Source organism: Pristiophorus japonicus, chromosome 4 (assembly GCF_044704955.1).
Source record: "Pristiophorus japonicus isolate sPriJap1 chromosome 4, sPriJap1.hap1, whole genome shotgun sequence".
Classification (NCBI taxonomy): Eukaryota; Metazoa; Chordata; class Chondrichthyes; family Pristiophoridae; genus Pristiophorus; species Pristiophorus japonicus.
Genome location: NC_091980.1, coordinates 289,718,668 through 289,737,928, shown reverse-complemented (window position 1 = coordinate 289,737,928; position 19,261 = coordinate 289,718,668). Strand labels below are relative to the sequence as shown.

General features: G+C 43.0%; 1 protein-coding gene across 1 annotated transcript in view; it reads right to left on the bottom strand.

The window, feature by feature from the left end:
- Window positions 1-1,318: 1,318 nt before the first annotated feature.
- The window catches only part of trip11 (thyroid hormone receptor interactor 11), a 127,488-nt gene continuing 109,545 nt past the window's right edge, over window positions 1,319-19,261 (bottom strand). The window contains exons 17-21 of the mRNA XM_070879571.1: window positions 11,446-11,527; window positions 7,044-7,158; window positions 6,302-6,430; window positions 4,957-5,104; window positions 1,319-3,476 (exon numbers count right to left, since the gene is read on the bottom strand). Of these exons, the coding sequence (XP_070735672.1) occupies window positions 3,256-3,476; window positions 4,957-5,104; window positions 6,302-6,430; window positions 7,044-7,158; window positions 11,446-11,527 (695 nt within the window). The 3' untranslated portion in view covers window positions 1,319-3,255. The remainder of the gene's footprint in view (window positions 3,477-4,956; window positions 5,105-6,301; window positions 6,431-7,043; window positions 7,159-11,445; window positions 11,528-19,261) is intronic.

The window sequence follows — 19,261 nt, the reverse complement described above, 5'->3', positions numbered from 1 at the left end:
GATGGGGCAAACTGGGTCAAATGGTATAAGTGATCTTCTGAAATTCAATTTCATTGTTGAGACACAGCTTTATTCTGAACATGACCCATGCTACACTTGAATTAGAATCATTTGATGCTGCCACTAAGTGAAAACATAGAAGTGAAGTGTTTCAATGCCCTGCATACTTATCATATAAGTCCAACAAGAGTACAGCACAATTTCAAAAATTAAAAAGATCCTGGGTAGGTTGAATGATTGAGTATTTCACCTTTACAGATGAGAGTTCAAGTTTACGGGATCAGCGATGGATAAGGTATATCCAATATTCTCTGCCGAGAAATGAAAGGACTTGCATTTATATAGCACCTTTCATGATCTCTGGAAGTCCAAAGTGCTTTACAGGCAATGAGGTACTTTTTTGAATTGTAATCACTGTTGTAATATAGGGAAATGCAGTAGCCAACACGTGCAAAGCAAGGTTCCAAAAACAGCAATGAAATAAATGTCCAGATAATCAGTTTTTTTTTTAAAGTTATGTTGGTTGAGGGATAAATATTGGCCAGGACACTGGGAGAACTACCCTGCTTTATTTTGAAGAGTGCTGTGGAATTTTGTGTGTACCTGAGAGAGAAGATGTTTAACATCTCATCTGAAAGATGGCACCTCCAACAATACAGCTCTCCTTCAATATTGCACTACAGTGTCTGTTTAGATTATGTGCTTACGTGCTGGAGTGAGGCTTAAAACTTCAATCGTCTGACTCAAGAGGCAAGAGTGCTACCACTGATCCAAGACAGACACCTCATCAACAGATAGGACTTCGACAGAAAGGCAAGCCATCACATCACCCTTCAGGGCGGCTGTGTGCACACCTTAACTATTGTATTACATTTCTGAACCAAAAGTTTTAACAATCAATGCTTTTGTTTTGCTCTCTATTATCTTCAATAATATAAAGAAACTGAGGTGGTGGCGGATAGCATGCTGCGGGATGGAGTCGAGAACACTTGAGTCAAAGGCAGAGTCTCAATTGAGGAGGTCTTCAAAATGCTCCTTCCGGCGGGCCCAATAATGCTGGTCACGTGCACAGATTCGGTTTAAAATTCCACTCTGCAAACCCAGCCAGGATTCTTACCCCAGGTGGAACGTGCGGGCGGCATTGGGAGATGATGGCACGTGAACAGCCTGTGACAGTCACCATGTTCACTTACAATAAATAGCCACATGGCTGAGGTAACAGAGAGCTGGTCACATCTGTGGAATGATACCCACAAACAAGCCATCACTTTCAGGAGAGGAGGGGGAGAAAATAAAATTAGAAGCTCACTCAAGAAAATAAAATTAGTTTGTGTTATTAGGGTCACATATCAGTTTTGGCAATGCGGAGTTTGTAAACTACTCTAACGTTAAACAATTGATCTTCAGAAGCCCGAGGACTTTGCCAAAGATTACTTCTCAGACTAAAATGGAGGCATCATGTCCATTCTCAAATCAGAGTCTCTTTTAATACTAATTAACTGAACTGCAAAATACAGAAAAAATACCCAACACCAATGCCTTGGATTCATTCCTCTTAGGTTTTGATAACGGTTTGCATTTTGAGACATACACAGAAACTCCCAAATCATTTTAGTAAAAACCTGAATATTTTTGACAGAGAATTAGACAGTTTACTATAATGAAAATTAATATATCGAAGAGATGTCAATCTTTAGGATAATGACGATATAACACACTGATCGCCAACATATTAAATCAGCCATGGATAATTTAGAGCTCAAATGGTTGCACCTTATAAATCTGTAGACATATGTCAGATGGAACACAAGTTGTGGAAAAGAGAAACAATTTATACAAAGAGTTCTGTTGTAGGCTGGTGACTGCGGTCTCACTCTCTCACTGATGCAGCGAGATATAACTAGAATAAATGTACAACAGAAAGGCTGGAGTAATTCAAGGAGTCAGAGGTTCAGAATCGTACAAATTATTGCAACAGAAATATAATACAAAATGTGATAGGTCATACCACCTAACCAATGCTATCAGCACACAAATTACAGATCTCTTGGCAATAACCAGCATCAAATATATTATACTGTGCAGGCATGATTGAAAAAGATTGCCACCTTTTACCATGAAGCTCAAATATCTGCACGAGTTAATTATTCCAATTTTAGTGTTCAATGAAATCTCTCGCACCTCTGGGATCTGACTGAAAACCTGTTGTGCTTCAGTGGCATTCCGGTCAGGCTACTGGAAATGCCCAAAGCAAATCCACTTGGAAAAACAAAACTAAAAACTCAGGGGGCACATGTTAGGCTGCGATGACTCCATCATCCAATAAGAACATATCCATTTCAAGCTTCGAACAAGCATTGTGCTGCCAAATTCTTGACTGTCCAAATGGATTAAGAAGGCATTTGTCTTTAGAATCATGGGACATTTTCAATTATTTTATATAGAATTCATCCACTCAACAGAAAGAGCAAAGCCTTCCATATTAAACCAATGTTTTCATTTACATTCAGATTCAGGATTGTTTGGCAGATTCATTTTTTAATTAAGGGGCTTCACCACCAAAGCCAGCCCGGGGGGGGGGGGCGAGCGAGGAGCGAGGATCAAGTCATTCTTTTCTCAAAACACAGGAAAAATGTACCATGGCAAAGCTTCTCCACCACTGGTGCTATCTCTGTCACATAGTTAAACAGAGTGACAAAGAGTAAAAGTAACCTTTTGCTACCGTGACTGGTACCATACACACGAGTACAATAACTTGCAAGAGGCAGTCCAGTTATAGTAAGCTTCAAGTATGCAACACTGCAATTGTATTTCTTTGGAACTCTATTGTAGAGATTTTATTTTTCCAAGGGAGGGTGTACGGAAATCCATTACTATGTACAGCGTGTTCTAACTATATAAATCCCATTAGGATGCTGAAGGGATACTGAAACTCAGCAGCATCTGTAAATTTCTTTCGAATTGTAATTATCCAACACCACAGATCTCGGATAAGTGCCAGATATCCAGTACCTGCAATCAAAAATATCGCTCACCTCATGTGCTTGGTACAAGTATTCGTAATATTTTTTTGTATTGTGCACCGGCATTCTTGCAACTTTGTAGGCATAGCTTGTCTAACTGAAAGAAGCACACTTACAATATGTAAATAATGCCTGGGAGACTTTACGCATTCTGCAGAAGGCCTCTCTGTGCTAGAGTAGTCTATAGTGTCATTTTCACTTTAAAGTGCTGTAGTGGGTTGCTCCAGTTCTTTTACTGTTTGAGGAGGTCTTTAAGTACAGCTCCGCCACTGGAATCTGGAGACACTGGTAGAGGCGTGAAGGTGGGAAGGGCATTGGCGATTGGCTTCATGAGGAGATGCGGGGACCCAGCAGCACTCGAGGCCGCCGACATGATGAGAGGGACGGCGGCAGATCGCGGAGCCAAGAAAGGATTGAATTCAGATTTTTTCACTGGACCTGCTCCTGTTGCACCTGCAAATAAAATTCAACAGTATTCTTCATGATAATAATTATTACTAAACCAATGAAATCAGATACTGAATGCAGAAATGATTTATAAAAAGTTGTACCACATACTGGCTGCTGGTGTTCAATAGGACTGTGCTAATAATGAACATAAATATTCTACATTCCCCTTTTTCAACCACTTCAAATAACTAATCTACCATCGAACTCTGGCTGCAAAGTAGCACAGCTCCAGGCAATGCAAGCTGCAGTCGGGCCAGGCGAGCAAAGCGGTTGACACATAGCACCAGGAAAGTTCACGAGGGGAAGCCCCTGGGGAATCTTTTAAAACTTTCCGCTTGGGAATTAAACACTCAGACGAGTAGCTTTTGTTCTAATCAGCTCACAGCATCCAAACAGACAACACAGAAAACAATTCCCCTTCATTCACCTTCTTGTATGGGCACAATAACAATGTATTTTGCTTCATATTCACACAGCAATTCATGTTTTTCTAATAAATAGCCAACTGAATAAAGGAGGAATTCACACATTAGCATAACAGAGCATAGAATGATATGGCACAGAAGGAGGCCATTCAAACCCACTGTGTCTGTGTCGGCTCTTTGGAAGAGCTATCCGATTAGTCCCCACTCCTTTGCTCTTTCCCCATAACCCTGCATATTTTTCCTTTTCAAGTATATATGCATGCTATAAATCAACTCTGCTGAAATTAAATGGCTTTCTTCAGAATGTGACTGTCATACATACAATTTACAGCACAAAATCAGGCCAGTCAGTCCAACTTGATCTATTCCGACATTGATGCTCCACGCGAGCCTCCTCCCGCCACCCCTCTTCATCAAATCGTACCAACATATCGTTCTTTTGTTTTCTCCCTCATGGACTTATCTAGCTTCCCCTGAAATGCATCTATGCTACTCACCTCAACTACTACTGATAGTAGCAAGTTCCACATTCTAACCACTCTTTGGGTAAAGAAGTGTCTCCTGAATTCCCTGATGGATTTATTGGTGACTATCTTATATTTATGGCTCCTAGTTTTTGTCTCCCGCACAAGTGGAATCATATCTACCTCATCAAACCCCTTCATCATTTTAAAAACTTTCATTATGTCACTCCTCAGCCTTACCTTTGCTAGAAAAAAGAGCCCCAAGCTGGTTCAGCCTTTCCTGATAAATATAACCTCTCAGTTCTGGTATCAAGCTTAGAATTCTTTTTTGCACCTTCTCCAGTGCCTCTAGATCCTTTTTAAAATATGAAGAGCGGAACTGTTCACAGTACTCCAAGTGTGGTCCAAGGTTCAATACAAGTTTAACATAACTTCTCTGCTTTTCAATTCTAGAAATGAACCGGAGTGCTTTGTTTGCTTTTCCTTGTCCTATTAACTTGCGTCACCACTTTTGGTAATTTGTATATCTGTACCCCTCTGTTTTAATAGCAATTGCAGAAGAAATACGGAGTGCAACACTATAAACACCTGTACCTGCAGTACGACCGGGAAAGCTGCTGGCTGGCTGGCCATTTCCAGATGTGGGTCCAAGTGAGTGTAAATCATAAACTGGAAGCTTTGGAGGAGGAAGGGAAGGTCGAGATTCTAATTCCAGGAACTTCACAAACATTTCTGAGAAAGACTGCAAGGGAAATTGTAGAGGTACCTGGTATGATAATCTGTTTAATCAATGCCAATAATACCAATAAAGCACACCACACTAATCTGAATAAACACATTTTTAACTTATTCGCCCACCTCAAGATTTATTTAGATTATTAACGGAGGGATAGGCATAAGGATCATAGAAATCAGCCCACTGTGCCAGCTCCACATCAGAGCTATCTACTCAAACCCCATTTCTATTTTTTTTCCTGTATTGCTTAATCTTTTTCTTCATGTGTTAAACTTCAGGATTGACTCGGATACTTACATAACAGTGAGCAGACTTCAAATGTATGGTAAGAGACTTGGGACATTGTGATGCGAAAGGCACCTTATACTTGCATTTATATAGCGTCTTTCACAATATCAGATGTCCCAAAGTACATTTACAGCCAATGAGTCACTGTTGTAGTGTAGGAAACAAGGCAGCCAATTTGCAATCCAGTAAGCAAAGTGATAATGACTAGAATAATAATCAATGCTCAGTGGTGTTGGTTGAGGGATAAATATTGGCCAGGACACCGGGGAGAACTCCCCTGCTCTTCTTAGAAAAGTACCTTTGGATCTTTTACATCCATCTGATGGGGCCTCAGTTTAACGTCTCATCTGAGTATGGCACCTCCGACAGTGCTGAGGGAGCTCTGCTGCACTGTACTGAATTGTCAGCCAGGATTGAGTCCTCAAGTGCCTGGAGTAGGACCTGAACCCACAATCTTCTGGTCAGAGACGAGAGTGTCACTACTCAGCCATGGCTGACACTTTATAATTTTACTGTTGAATACTAGAAAATAATGGACTGCCTAAACTTGTGACCACTTTTAAAATTGTGCCCATGCATCAGCTGAATGGAGCATCTTGACCCGCATACCTATAAAACCCGATGTCAACAAACACAATAAAACTACCCCATGTACCGCAGTATACGTGTATCAAGAACAATCCTGATACACGAGACTGATCACAGACTATAATTTCTTCCAAGGATTCAGGTGGCCATTAGAAAGCACACTGCCTTTGCTTTCAGTTTTTGGTACCATATAAATCCATCAATGAGATTACCACTTAATTAGTCCCGTGTATCCTTAAGTCTCTATGCTGGGAGATATTCGTTTTGTATTTAAAAAAACAAACTAGCAATGCATAAGAACATATGAAAAAAAAGAGCAGAACTTACACTGTTGAAGATTGTATGCTGGTTTGGCCTCTGGGGGGTACTTGGGACACTTTGAGTTCCATTAACTCTGCTACTACCAAGCCAACTAGTGACCCATCCAGTAACACCACGATGCTCACTATCCAAGAGCTAGAAAAAAAATATTTAACACAAATTATATTTTAAAATATAAAACTATTACAACTGAACAACAGAAATGTAACCATCATTTTAGTTTTGAGGTTTGAGGTTTAGTGCAAGGACTCACACCATTTCATTTTTGTACTTGATAATACAGATGTATACTGCTCAAGACCGGTCCTGATTCCCAGCCAAACTGAATTGCACAGCTTGAAGCTTCACAAAGTGACAGCTCCTGAATTCGGCAACATATGGTGCTGGTAACAGTATTTCTAATACCTGGATATAGGCTGGTTTATGTCTCAGTCAAGCCTCCACTCAATAAAAAAAAAAGTTAAATCCATCAGGCTTTGCACATGCACTTGGCTGTCACAGGAATATTACATTTGGAGGAGGGAAAACATAGAAAATAAAACTTTACTAAAAACTTGGTACACAAAGAAAACCAACATTAAAGTTACGAGTTTACAGTTACCATTATTTTAATAGAAAAAAAACAAAAATATGGAAATGTCACCATCTTAGATGGGACATCGCTTCTTAAAAGCAAGCTCAAGCTGTTTAAAATTCCCTTGCAATTTTACAAATTGCACTGGAAGTGACGGCGATCATTTCATCATACCCGACTAATCTCTTCTCTCTTTAGCCCCAGAACACTTCCTAACAGCCGCATTGCTTCATTACGCTTGTTCTTTGGAGTATGGAAGTATCCCACAAACAGATTTCTCATCAAGACCCTACGAAAGAAATGGGAACTGGTTAATAAGATGAACATAATAAATGGCAAATATTTAGATTGGTTAGAATGCAAGATAGCACCACCTCTGCTTTAAGTGTATGGTTAATGATATATTTTTTTAAATGCATCTTCAAGACATCATGAATCAGGTTGCTGAATTCAGGTGACAAATGAAAGTTTTTTTTTTACCTAAAATTGATCATAATTGTTTTTAATGGATAACTGCTACACTTCTACAATACAAAAATCAACATTTGGGGCTAAACTTTCACTTTGTGGTTTTCTCGGCGGCACAGCTGTTTTTGGTAGAGAAACTGCCCGGCGAAAATTTCCCCCTTCGTTTTTTTTAATGGTACTGCCCAAATCTCAAAACTCCCGCCAGGGACAAATCACCGACGTGCAGCAGCGAGAAAATCAACAGTTTGGCCTCAATGGAAGCCTGTCCAGATCGCCGAGGGAACCACCCTGTGAAAGCTGCTTAAACAGGGCGGTAGGTGGGTACTCTGCAAAGAAAGGTAAGTTAAAGGTTCTTTATTTTTTCTTAAATTGTAAAATGGTGATTGCTATAAAACTGTCTTGGGAATGTTTTTTTTTTTAAAACTTATGTTTTTTTGTGAATTTTTTTTAAAGTTTCCCCCCTCCCTAGGCCCAACTGCAACCTTGGACTAAATTTTTTAAAAGATTTTAAGAACCGCCCATTTCACTGAGTTTCCCCTTTAACCGCTGAGAAACCGCCGAGAATATTGGTGCAAGATCCATTTTCTCACCGGGTGATTATTTTTAACTGAATTATGGAAATTTTCACCAGCGTTACTTGAAAAACGTTAGCGGTTTTTCTGGGCGGACAATCAGGCGTAGGGGGACTCTCAGGAAAGTCTAGCTCATAGCAGGTACTCTTGTGCTGCTTGGATATGTGAGATTATTGCGTGTACATTGAACATCCCTGTAAATTCCCTCAGTTGTTTGTGGTTAAATGCACCCTGTGGTGTGCTACTGAACCACTGAGACAGGGTCCCAGATTCAATCTCCAATCTGTTCGGAGTGAGCTGATCACATGAAATAAGAGCTGGAGTCGGCCATACGGCTCCTCAGGCCTGCTCTGCCATTCCATAAGATTAAGGCTGATCTGATCTTGGTCTCAACTCCACTTTTCTGACTGTTCCCCATAACCCTGGACTCCCCTATAGTTCAATATGTCTATCTCAGCCTTGAATATATTCAATGACAGCCTCCACAGCTCTCTGGGGTAGAGAATTCCAAAGATTCACGACCCTCCGAGAAGAAATTCCTCCTCATCTCCGTCTTAAATGGGCGACCCGGTATCCTGAAACTATGCCCCCTAGTTCTAGATTCCCCCACGAGGGGAAACATCCTCTCTGCATCTACCCTGTCAAGCCCCTCAGAATCTTATGTTTCAATAAAATCACTTCTTATTCTTCCAACCTCCAATGAGTACAGGTCCAACCTGCTCAACCTTTCCTCATAAGACAACCACTTCATCCAGGAATCAACCTCGTGAACCCTCTCTGAACTGCTTCCAATGTAAGTATATCCCTCCTTAAATAAGGAGACCAAACTGCACGCAGTACTCCAGGTCTGTACAGCTATAGCAGGACTTCCCTACTTTTATACTCCATTCCCCTTGCAATAAAGGCCAACATTCCATTTGCCTTTCTAATTACTTGCTGTACCTGCATGATAACTTTTTGCATTTCATGTACGAGGACCCCAGATCCCTCTGTACCACAGCAATCTGTAGTCTCTGTCCATATTTAAGTAAAATTTTACTTTTCATTTTTTGCTGATCTTAAGTGGGGTAGCAGTAGAGAGATACAACTGGCCCAGCAATCTCTGGTGTAAAGTGGGGAGGGGGAAATCAGCTGGAATTCTTGCTTCCAACGACTACCCTTTGACCCCTGCTGAAAACACTGCACGTGTGTATATTGGGCGGCGACAGGATTCGATTTGAATGTGTTGATCTCCATGGGCTCATAATTAAAGCCTGGCTGCTTGGATTCAGTAATGCAGATGGCGGTTATCTGTGGAATCACATACCAGCAAGTCAGGACCTTCAGGAAATTAGAGAAGGAATAAAAAAATGTTTATTTATTGAATTGTTGCACTGGCTCTATTGGAAAGCACTAGCAAATTCTTCTCAATGGTTCAATGAGCAAATGCACCAAATGGTGTGGGACTGAGCCATACAGGCCAGGTTATTCCCAAGTTCACTCCTCCGGTCTGTGCCTGGTTCAGTCAAGGCAATAAGCTCAATGTCCCTTGAGTTTGGAGAGAGAGGGAGAGGGAGAAAGAAAGACTTGCATTTATATAGCGTCTTTCACGACCCTCGGATATCCCAAAGCGTTTTACAGCCAATGAAGTACTTTTTGAAGTGTCGTCTCTGTTGTAATGTAGGAAAATGAGCACAACTGAAAAAAGTGTGCCTGTGGACAGGGTTGGGCTTGGGTCTGATGCTCACTATTGTGAAACAGTCTACTGTAAACAAACTGTCCAAGCTTATCCATTAATCACTACTTATCAAAGAGCTACTGGTACCGATGAGCTGCACCCCAGTAAAAGTTAGGATTGTGTTGGGCAGGAGAAGTACAAAGGCAGAAAAGAAACCTTGCGGGTAGGGGAAGATGACCTCAGCATTCAGATTTTGTTTTCAATGATATAAGTTTGATCGATCGATCTGAGTGATGTACCCCAACCAAAACGAGAGTTCCAAACCCACATTGAACAGATGATATACCCAACAATTCATAAATTGACTACAAACATTCTGTATGTTATAAAATGCAAAGATTACACTCTCAGTCCAAGGACAAACTGCTTAAACCAACAGTAGGCTGTTACAAAAGCCATATACTGTGGATGCTGGAAACCTGAAATAAAAACAGAAAATACTCAGGTCAGGCAGCATCTGTGGAAAAAGAAACAGAGTTAACGTTTCAGCTTGATGACCTTTCATCAGAACTGGAAAAAGTTAAGAGTTGTAGCTATTGCCTTGACTGAACCAGGCACAGACCAGAGGAGTGAACTTGGGAATAACCTGGCCTGTATGGCTCAGTCCCACACCATTTGGTGCATCTGTTCATTGAACCATTGAGAAGAATTTGCTAGTGCTTTCCAATAGAGCCAGTGCAACAATTCAATAAATAAACATTTTTTTTAATCCTTCTCTAATTTCCTGAAGGTCCTGACTTGCTGGTATGTGATTCCACAGATAACCACCATCTGCATTACTGAACCCAAGCAGCCAGACTTTAATTGTGAGCCCATGGAGGTTCTAAGCAGGGAAAGGGGGAATGGGTGGTAAGAACAAAATGGAAGGTCTGTGCTGGGGTAGAAGGCAGGAGAGAAAAGGGATAATGGTGCAAGGCAAAAGGGGGTGGTAATGGGGGCAAGTACAGAAACAAGGCCTTGGTGCGGCCTCACCTGGAATAGTGTGTACAGTTTTGGTCTCCTAATCTGAGGAAGGACATTCTTGCTATTGAGGGAGTGCAGCGAAGGTTCACCAGACTGATTCCCGGGATGGCAGGGCTGACATAAGAAGAAAGACTGGATCGAAAAGGCTTAAAATCATTGGAATTTAGAAGGATGAGAGGGGATTTCATAGAAACATATAAAAATCTGATAGGACTGGACATGTTAGATGCAGGAAGAATGTTCCCGGTGTTGGGGAAGTCCAGAACCAGGGGTTACAATCTAAGGATAAGGGGTAAGTCATTTAGGACCAAGATGAGGAGAAACTTCTTCACTCAGAATTGTGAACCTGTGGAATTCTCTACCACAGAAAGTTGTTGAGGCTAGTTTGTTAGATATATTCAAAAGGGAGTTAGATGTGGCTCTTACAGCTAAAGGGATCAAGGGGTATGGAGAGAAAGCAGGAAAGGGGTACTGAAGTTGCATGATCAGCCATGATCTTTTGTATGGTGGTGCAGGCTCGAAGGGCTGAATGGCCTACTCCTGCACCTATTTTCTATGTTTCTATGTAAAAGATGGGTCTAGAGTAGGCTGTTACAGTTGCTCAAATAAGTCACTGAAGGGCAAATATTTCCTAATGTTGTGCTTCTTAACAGTTTGCTGCACTAGTTACATTTCAAGTAGATCTACTTCAATCCTGAACAATCAGAATTATCCTTTTACTGCATGAGATAACCCAATACCATCCATTACCTGCTGGACTACAGCACCGCATTAGGATTGCAAACAAACTGCTAATCTGTTTTAGTAAAAAAAATGTCCTTGCATTTCCAAAATAAAGATGAGTACCAGTGCTTACTTGTCAATTCTGCCTTCACTGTTGCTGACCAGGTTCAATAGTTTTTTCTGAGCATCTTCCAACATGTCCTGTTGAGCCACAACTATAAAAGAAATACAATACAAAATATTTATTTTGGGGGGGGGGGGGGGGGCGGGTAGAAAATAATCGTGTGTCATAAAGGCAAATGCCATTTTACCAAAAACAGCCCAGGACAGCTAAATCGGTCAGGCACTAAATTCTTGAACAGAAAAGCAAGTGTGTGAGGCCAACAAGTAGCTGATATCCCATTTGCCTCAATTTTGGCGAGTTTCAACAGCTCCACTTATGCAGCTACATGCCAGTGAAATATTCCAACTAAAGGAAATTTCTCATTTTCGACCAATTAGAATCAGAACTCAGAATCAATGATGCACAAAGAGAAGTTCACTGCTCAGACAGTCCCGCTACTCAAATAGCCTTGCCCAACTAGACAGAGTACACTATATTCACAAGTAGCATGCAAGAGGGTAGGGGAATGGAGGATAAAGAGTCAAGTCTGAGGTATGCGAGGTTCTCTACTTTGTTTCTATGTTACGGCATCATCTAGTACCTAATACCCCAACACAAGTCACTGGCTTCAAGAGAGAGAATTGAATGTAGAGGCAGTTAATGTAAGTCTCCCCAATTTGCCGTTTTCCCCCCCACCCAATGGAAATAGATTTAGCTTTCATAGCCGCCCTTTATTGTTGCCTTTTCTTTTGCCTTCACTTTTCCAGAAACAGAGTGACCACAATGGGCACCAACCCCATGTGTAGTTACAGACTGCTTCATCGTGCAACAGAAAAATGAGGGGAAAGTGCCTGCATCAAGTTTCACATTTTCATTAACACTCACAATTTATTTTTTTTAAATCCTTCCAATAAAAGTTGGAAGATATAATTTTGATATTAAAATAATTTACACCTTCTATGTAAGTTATTTTATACAGAAAACTGAACACTGCAATTAGGAACCTAAATGTGTATCATAGAAACAATTTAATTTTGCTGTGTCAGGGTGAACAACAGTAATCGACTGGCATTGAACAGGTGAATCCTCCTGGGCTGGGATCATACTGAAGAGTGAACAAAACAGTCTTGCAAAGTTAAGGTTACTGCACTCCTTAATTTCATGGAATAATAAACGAGCACATGACGCAATAAATTTGGAAACAAACCGTTTCAACCTCGAATGTTGGAACAAATCTCTAGACTTGGCTTTTGGTGGCCAAAGATGAGCATTTTAATCATTAGTTTAAAGTTTCTAAAACTTTACCTTGATTTTAGAATGTCAAGCCAATTAATACGTAGGTCAAAAAGGAAGGGATGGATCTCCATTTATAAAAGAGGATATATTCGTGATAGAGAGGGAGTTTGTTAGTGAACAAGTACCAGGCAATGACTATCTCCAACAAGCAAAAGTCTAACCACTGCCCCTTGATATTCATTGGCATTATCATCGCCAAATCCCCCCACCATTAACATCCTGGGGGACACCATTGACCAGAAATTTAACTGGACCAGCCACATAAATATCGTGGCAACAAGAACAGGTCAGAGGTAATAAATGCTGGCCTTGCCAGCGATGCCCACATCCCAAAAACAAATTTATTATTATTTTTTTTTTTTTTTAAAGTATAAGGGAGTGGTTGTAACCTTTCCTCGACAATGTGGACCATTTCCCATTCCTCAGGAACCTCTTAAAAGCAGACAGTGATGTGGAGATTCAACACCGCCTTCAGTGCGCCAGTGCAGCCTTCGGCCGCCTGAGGAAAAGAGTGCTTGAAGACCAGTCCCTCAAATCTACCACCAAGCTCATGGTCTACAGTGCTGTAGTAATACCCGCCCTCGTGTATGGCTCAGACGCATGGACGATGTATAGCAGACAGCTCAAGTCGCTGGAGATATATCACCAACAATGTCTCCGCAAGACCCTACAAATCCCCCGGGAGGACAGGCGCACCAATATCAGTGTCCTCGTCCAGGTTAACATCCCCAGCATTGAAGCAATGACCACACTCGATCAGCTTCGCTGGGCCACATAGTTCGCCTGCCAGACACGAGACTCCCAAAAGCAAGTGTTCTATGTGGAGCTCCTTCACGGCAAATGAGCCAAAGATGGGCAGCAGAAACGTTAAAAAGGACACCCTCAAAGCCTTCCTGATAAATGAGACATCACCACTGACACCTGGGAGTCCCTGGCCAAAGACCACCCAAGGTGGAGAAAGTACATCCCGGAAGGCGCTGAGCAGTTCCGAGTCGCAACGCCGAGACTCGGTAAAGGAGTGATTTGATCGAAATTTTCAAGATAGTACGTGGAACTGAAAGGGTAGATAGAGAAAAACTATTTCTGCTGGTTGGGGAGTTTAAGACTAGGGAACAGTCTAAAAATTAGAGCCAGGCCTTTCAGGAGTGAAGTTAGGAAACGCTTCAACACACAATAGGTGGTAGAAGTTTGGAACTCTCTTCCACAAACAGCAACTGATGCTAGGTCTCCTAGTACTCCTCTGGTTCTTTCTCCTCCTTTGACTATCTCACCTTATTCCACCACTCTCACCGCTCATTTAAAATTCTCCTTCTCTACCGCCTGCCCAAGTATAATAAAAATGTTATCACAGATATATCCTCACTGCTTTCCTTCCTCAGCACAGAGAGACTTCTCATCCTCGGTGATTTCAACCTCCAGCTCAACTCATCATGCTCTCTCGCCTCTGAGTTCATTACCCTCCTGTCCTCCCTTAATCTCTCCCTCCATGTAAATTCCTCAACCCATGTTCACGGCCACCCCCTTGACATTGCCATCTCTCGTGGCCTTGCTATTCCTACCGTGTCAGTTACAGATAAGGACATCTCTGACAATATTGTTGTATCGCACTCCATCCACATACCCCTTCCCCAATCCAAACCTACTTCTGCATCTGCCCCTGGAAAAAACTCTCTCCAACCTCTCTTACAACAACACCGATCAACTCCAAACTGTCCAGCCTTTGGCCCTCCTTTTACCATGACATTTCTGCAGCCATCGATCTGCTCAACCACATCCTCACCACCACCTTTGATGCCCTAGTGCCTTTTGTAACCATTACTCTCTCTCACGCTGGCTGTCCCCCCTGGTACAGCCCTCATCTTCGCTCCTTCAAGTCCAAGAGGCGCAGACTTGAACGGATGTGGCGGACAATTGATTTAGCCATTTACCGCCAGATCTGACTTGAATACAAAGCATTATCAGGTCCTACTCTTGTCTGCAAAAACTGCTCACTATTCCAGGATAATTCTGGAATGCAAAGATAACATCCGCTACTATTCTCTACTGCTAACTGTCTTCTTAAACCCATCTCACATCTCCACCACACGCGCCTCCAACAAGTGTGAGGTGCTCATGGACTTCTTCGTCTCAAAGATTGAGATCATCCAATCAGCTGCTTCTGCAAGTTCCCTTCTTTTCCAGAGTACACCAGGCCAAACTTCCTCTGAGGCTCCCCCCTGTCCCAACCCGAAACTCGCAACTTTGTCGAGTTTCTCTTTGATCTTGCCTCTTGACCTCTCCAATATCATCTTGTCCATGAGACCCACTTCCTGCTCCATTGACCCTATTCCCACAAAACTGCTGACCACCCAACTTCCTTTTTGGGTTCACATGTTAGCTGACATTAACAGTTCTCTCTCCTCAGGTACTGTTCCCCTCTCCTTCAAATCTGTGGACATCACCCCTCTCCTCAAAAAAACCACCCTTGCCCCCACTGTGCTTGCTAGCCCCATCTCCAACCTCCCTTTCCTCTCAAAGTCCTTGAATGTGTCGTTGCCTCCCAAATCTGTGACCATATTTTCCCGAACTCCATGTTTGAATCCCTTCAATCTGGTTTTCATCTCCATCACAGTACCGACACAGCTCTCATCAAAGTCACAAATGACATCCTTTGTGACTGTGACAAAGGTAAACTATCCCTCCTCATCCTCCTGGACCTGGCTGCAGCCTTTGACACAGCTGACCACTCCATCCTCCTCCAACACCTCTCCACCATCGTCCAGCTGGGTGGGACTGCATTCAGTTGGTTCCATTCTTATCTAATTGTAGCCAGAAAATTTCCTGCAATGGCTTCTCTTCCCACTCCTGCATCGTTACCTCTGGTGGCCCCCAAGAATCAATATTTGGCCCCCTCTTATTTCTCATCTATATGCTGCCCCTTGGCGATATCATCCAAAAATGCAGCGTCCAGTTTCCACATGTACACTGATGACCTCCAGCTCAACCTCTCCATGGTGTCTAAATTGTCAGACAGCTTGTCAGACATCCAGTACTGGGTCAGCAGAAATTTTCTCCAATTAAATATTGGGAAGACCAAAGCCACAAACTGCGTTCCCTGGCCACTGACTCCATCCCTCTCCCTAGCACTTATCTGAGGTTAAACCAGACTGTTCGCAACCTAGGCACCATATTTGACCCTGAAATGAGCTTCCGGCCACACAGCCACGGCGTAACTAAAACCACCTATTTCCACCTAACATTGCCCGCCTCCACCCCTGCCTCAGCTCTTCTGCTGCTGAAGCCCTCATCCATGCCTTTGTTCCCTCTAGATTTGACTACTCCAATCCACTCCTGGCTGGCCTCCCACATTCTACACTACGTAAACTTGAGGTATCCAAAACTCGGCAGCCCATGTCCTAACTCGCACCAAGTCACGATCACCCCTGTGCTCACCCACCTACATTGGCTCCCGGTTAAACAATATCTCAATTTCAAAATTCTCATCCTTGTTTACAAATCCCTCCATGGGCTCGCCCCTCCCTATCTCTAATCTATTTCAGCCTAACAACCCCACGTGATGTCTGCACTCCTCAAATTCTGCCCTCTTGAGCATCCCTGATTATAAATCGCTCAAACCACTGGTGGCCGCGCCTTCAGCTCTGGAAGAAAGGAGGGAGAGAGAAAACAAGCAATTATAGACCGGTTAGCCTGACATCGGTAGTGGGGAAAATGTTGGAATCAATTATTAAAGATGAAATAGCAGTGCATTTGGGAAGCAGTGACAGGATCGGTCCAAGTCAGCATGGATTTATGAAAGGGAAATCATGCTTGTCAAATCTTCTAGAATTATTTGAGGATGTAACTAGTAGAGTGGACAAGGGAGAACCAGTGGATGTGGTGTATTTGAACTTTCAAAAGACTTTTGACAAGGTCCACACAAGAAATTGGTGTGCAAAATTAAAGCACATGGTATTGGGGATAATGTACTGACGTGGATAGAGAACTGGTTGGCAGACAGGAAGCAGAGAGTCAGGATAAACGGGTCCTTTTCAGAATGGCAGGCAGTGACTAGTGGGGTACCGCAAGGTTCTGTGCTGGGACTCCAGCTGTTTACATTGTACATTAATGATTTAGATGAAGGAATTTAGTGTAATATCTCCAAGTTTGCAGATGATACCAAGCTGGATGGTGGTGTGAGCTGTGAGTAGGACGCGAAGAGGCTGCAGGGTGACTTGGACAGTTTAGGTAAGTGGGCAAACGCATGGCAGATGCAGTATAATGTGGATAAATGTGAGGTTATCCACTTTGGGGGCAAAAACACAAAGGCAGATTATCTGAATGGCGGCAGATTAGGAAAAGGGGAGGTGCAACGAGACCTAGGTGTCATGGTACATCAGTCATTGAAAGTTGGCATGCAGGTACAGCAGGCGGTGAAGGCGGCAAATGGTATGTTGGCCTTCATAGCTAGGGGATTTGAGTATAGAAGTAGGGACGTCTTACTGCAGTGGTACAGGGCATTGGTGAGGCCTCATCAGTTTTGGTCTCCTAATCTGAGGAAGGACGTTCTTGCTATTGAGGGAGTGCAGCTCAGGCTCACCAGACTGATTCCCGGGATGGCAGGTCTGACATATGAGGAGAGACTGGATCGACTGGGCCTCAATTCACTGCAGTTTAGAAGGATGAGAGGGGATCTCATAGAAACATATAAGATTCTGATGGGACTGGACAGGTTAGATGCAGGAAGAATGTTCCCGATGTTGGGGATATCTAGAATCAGGGGACATAGTCTAAGGATATGGGATAAGCCATTTAGGACTGAGATGAGGAGAAACTTCTTCGCTCAGAGTTGTTAACCTGTGGAATTCCCTACCGCAGAGTGTTGTTGATGCCAGTTCATTGGATACATTCGAGAGAGTTAGATATGGTCCTTCCGGCTAAAGGGATCAAGGGGTATGGAGAGAAAGCAGGAAAGGGGTACTGAGGTGAATGATCAGCCATGATCTTATTGAATGGTGGTGCAGGCTCGAAGGACCGAATGGCTTACTCCTGCATCTATTTTCTTTGTTTCTATCCCGAAACCTCTGTTTTTCTACCCTTCTTTCCTCCTTTAAAACATTCCTTAAAACCTACCTCTTTAACCAAGCTTTTGTCATCTGCCGTAATTTCTTCTTGTGACTCGGTGTCAAATTTATCCGTTTTGTTTTATAACACTGCTGTGAAGTACCTTGGGACGTTTTACTATGTTAAAGGTGCTATATAAATAAAAATGTGCAGCCCAAGTATAAAGGCCAGCCATTTTGTATATTAGTCACTTTGGGCCTTAATAAAACAGAACCAAGGTTATGCCTCTTGGAGTTAAACAGTACTCGGGTCTAACAGTTATTGCATACACAATTTGGTGACAAGGCAACAAGAACCTTTGCATGCAAAAACGAGCACACTTGAATTGTTGGAGCGATTTGTGGAAGGAGAAAATTGGGCAGATTTTATGACCCGTTTGAGCCAGTTTTCCGTGGCCAACAAAATGGAGGAGGTCGGCGATGCAGATCGGCACCGGGCAGTGTGCCTCACTGCTTGCGGTCCAAAAATTGATGGTCTGATAAATAATCTACTCCTGCCTGAGAGTCCAACAGAGAAGACATACGAAGAATTGTGTACACTGGTACAGGACCACCTTAAGCCAGACAAAGACATCATCATCTCGAGATAGATTTTACACACACGTTCGCTCAAAGGGCCAGAATGCGGCAGAATTCGTTGCTGACCCGAGACGTCTAGTGGGACCGTGCAAGTTCGGGGCTGTGTTGGCAGACATGCTGCGGGATTTCTTTGTAATCGGCATCAACCACGAAGTGATCCTGCGTAAACTACTGGCGGTGGAGACGCTGGACTTGAACAAGGCCATCAGGATCGCTCAGTCATGCATGACAACGGATAGAAGTCTTAAGCAGATATCAGTGAAAAATCAAAACTCGGCACGTACTGTAAATAGGATTGATTCGGCGTTCAGCAGAGCGGCACACGGCAGGGCCTACCCGACTGCGTACGCGAAACCTGTGGCTGCCCAAAGTCCGCCTGCAGGAATGCATCTGATTTCTCAGTGTTGGCGTTGTGGGGGAAATCACTGGCACCAGCAATGCCGATTTAAGCAATAGAGTTGCAAAGGCTGTGAGAGCGCGGCATCTCCAGCGCAAGTGTTCGCAGATGAGCAAGCGTGCTGCGACACACCACGTGGAGGATGCTGGTCAGACTAGCGCGGATCTGGATACACAATCTGAGATACCAGAAGAGGAATTGTATGGACTGTACTTGTTCCTAATTAGGCACAAACCGATAATGATCAACATAAAATTTAATATGGTGCCGGTATCGATGGAACTGGACATGAGGGCGAGTGAATCGATAATGAGACAGAGGGCATTCGACAAACTGTGGGCTACAAAGGCTGTGAGGCACAGGCCGAGTCCAGTCAATGCCAAGTTGCGCACGTACACCAAAGAACTCAGCAGTGATTGGCAGTGCCACAATTCAAGTGTCGTATGACGGTGCGGTTCAAGAGTTACCACTATGG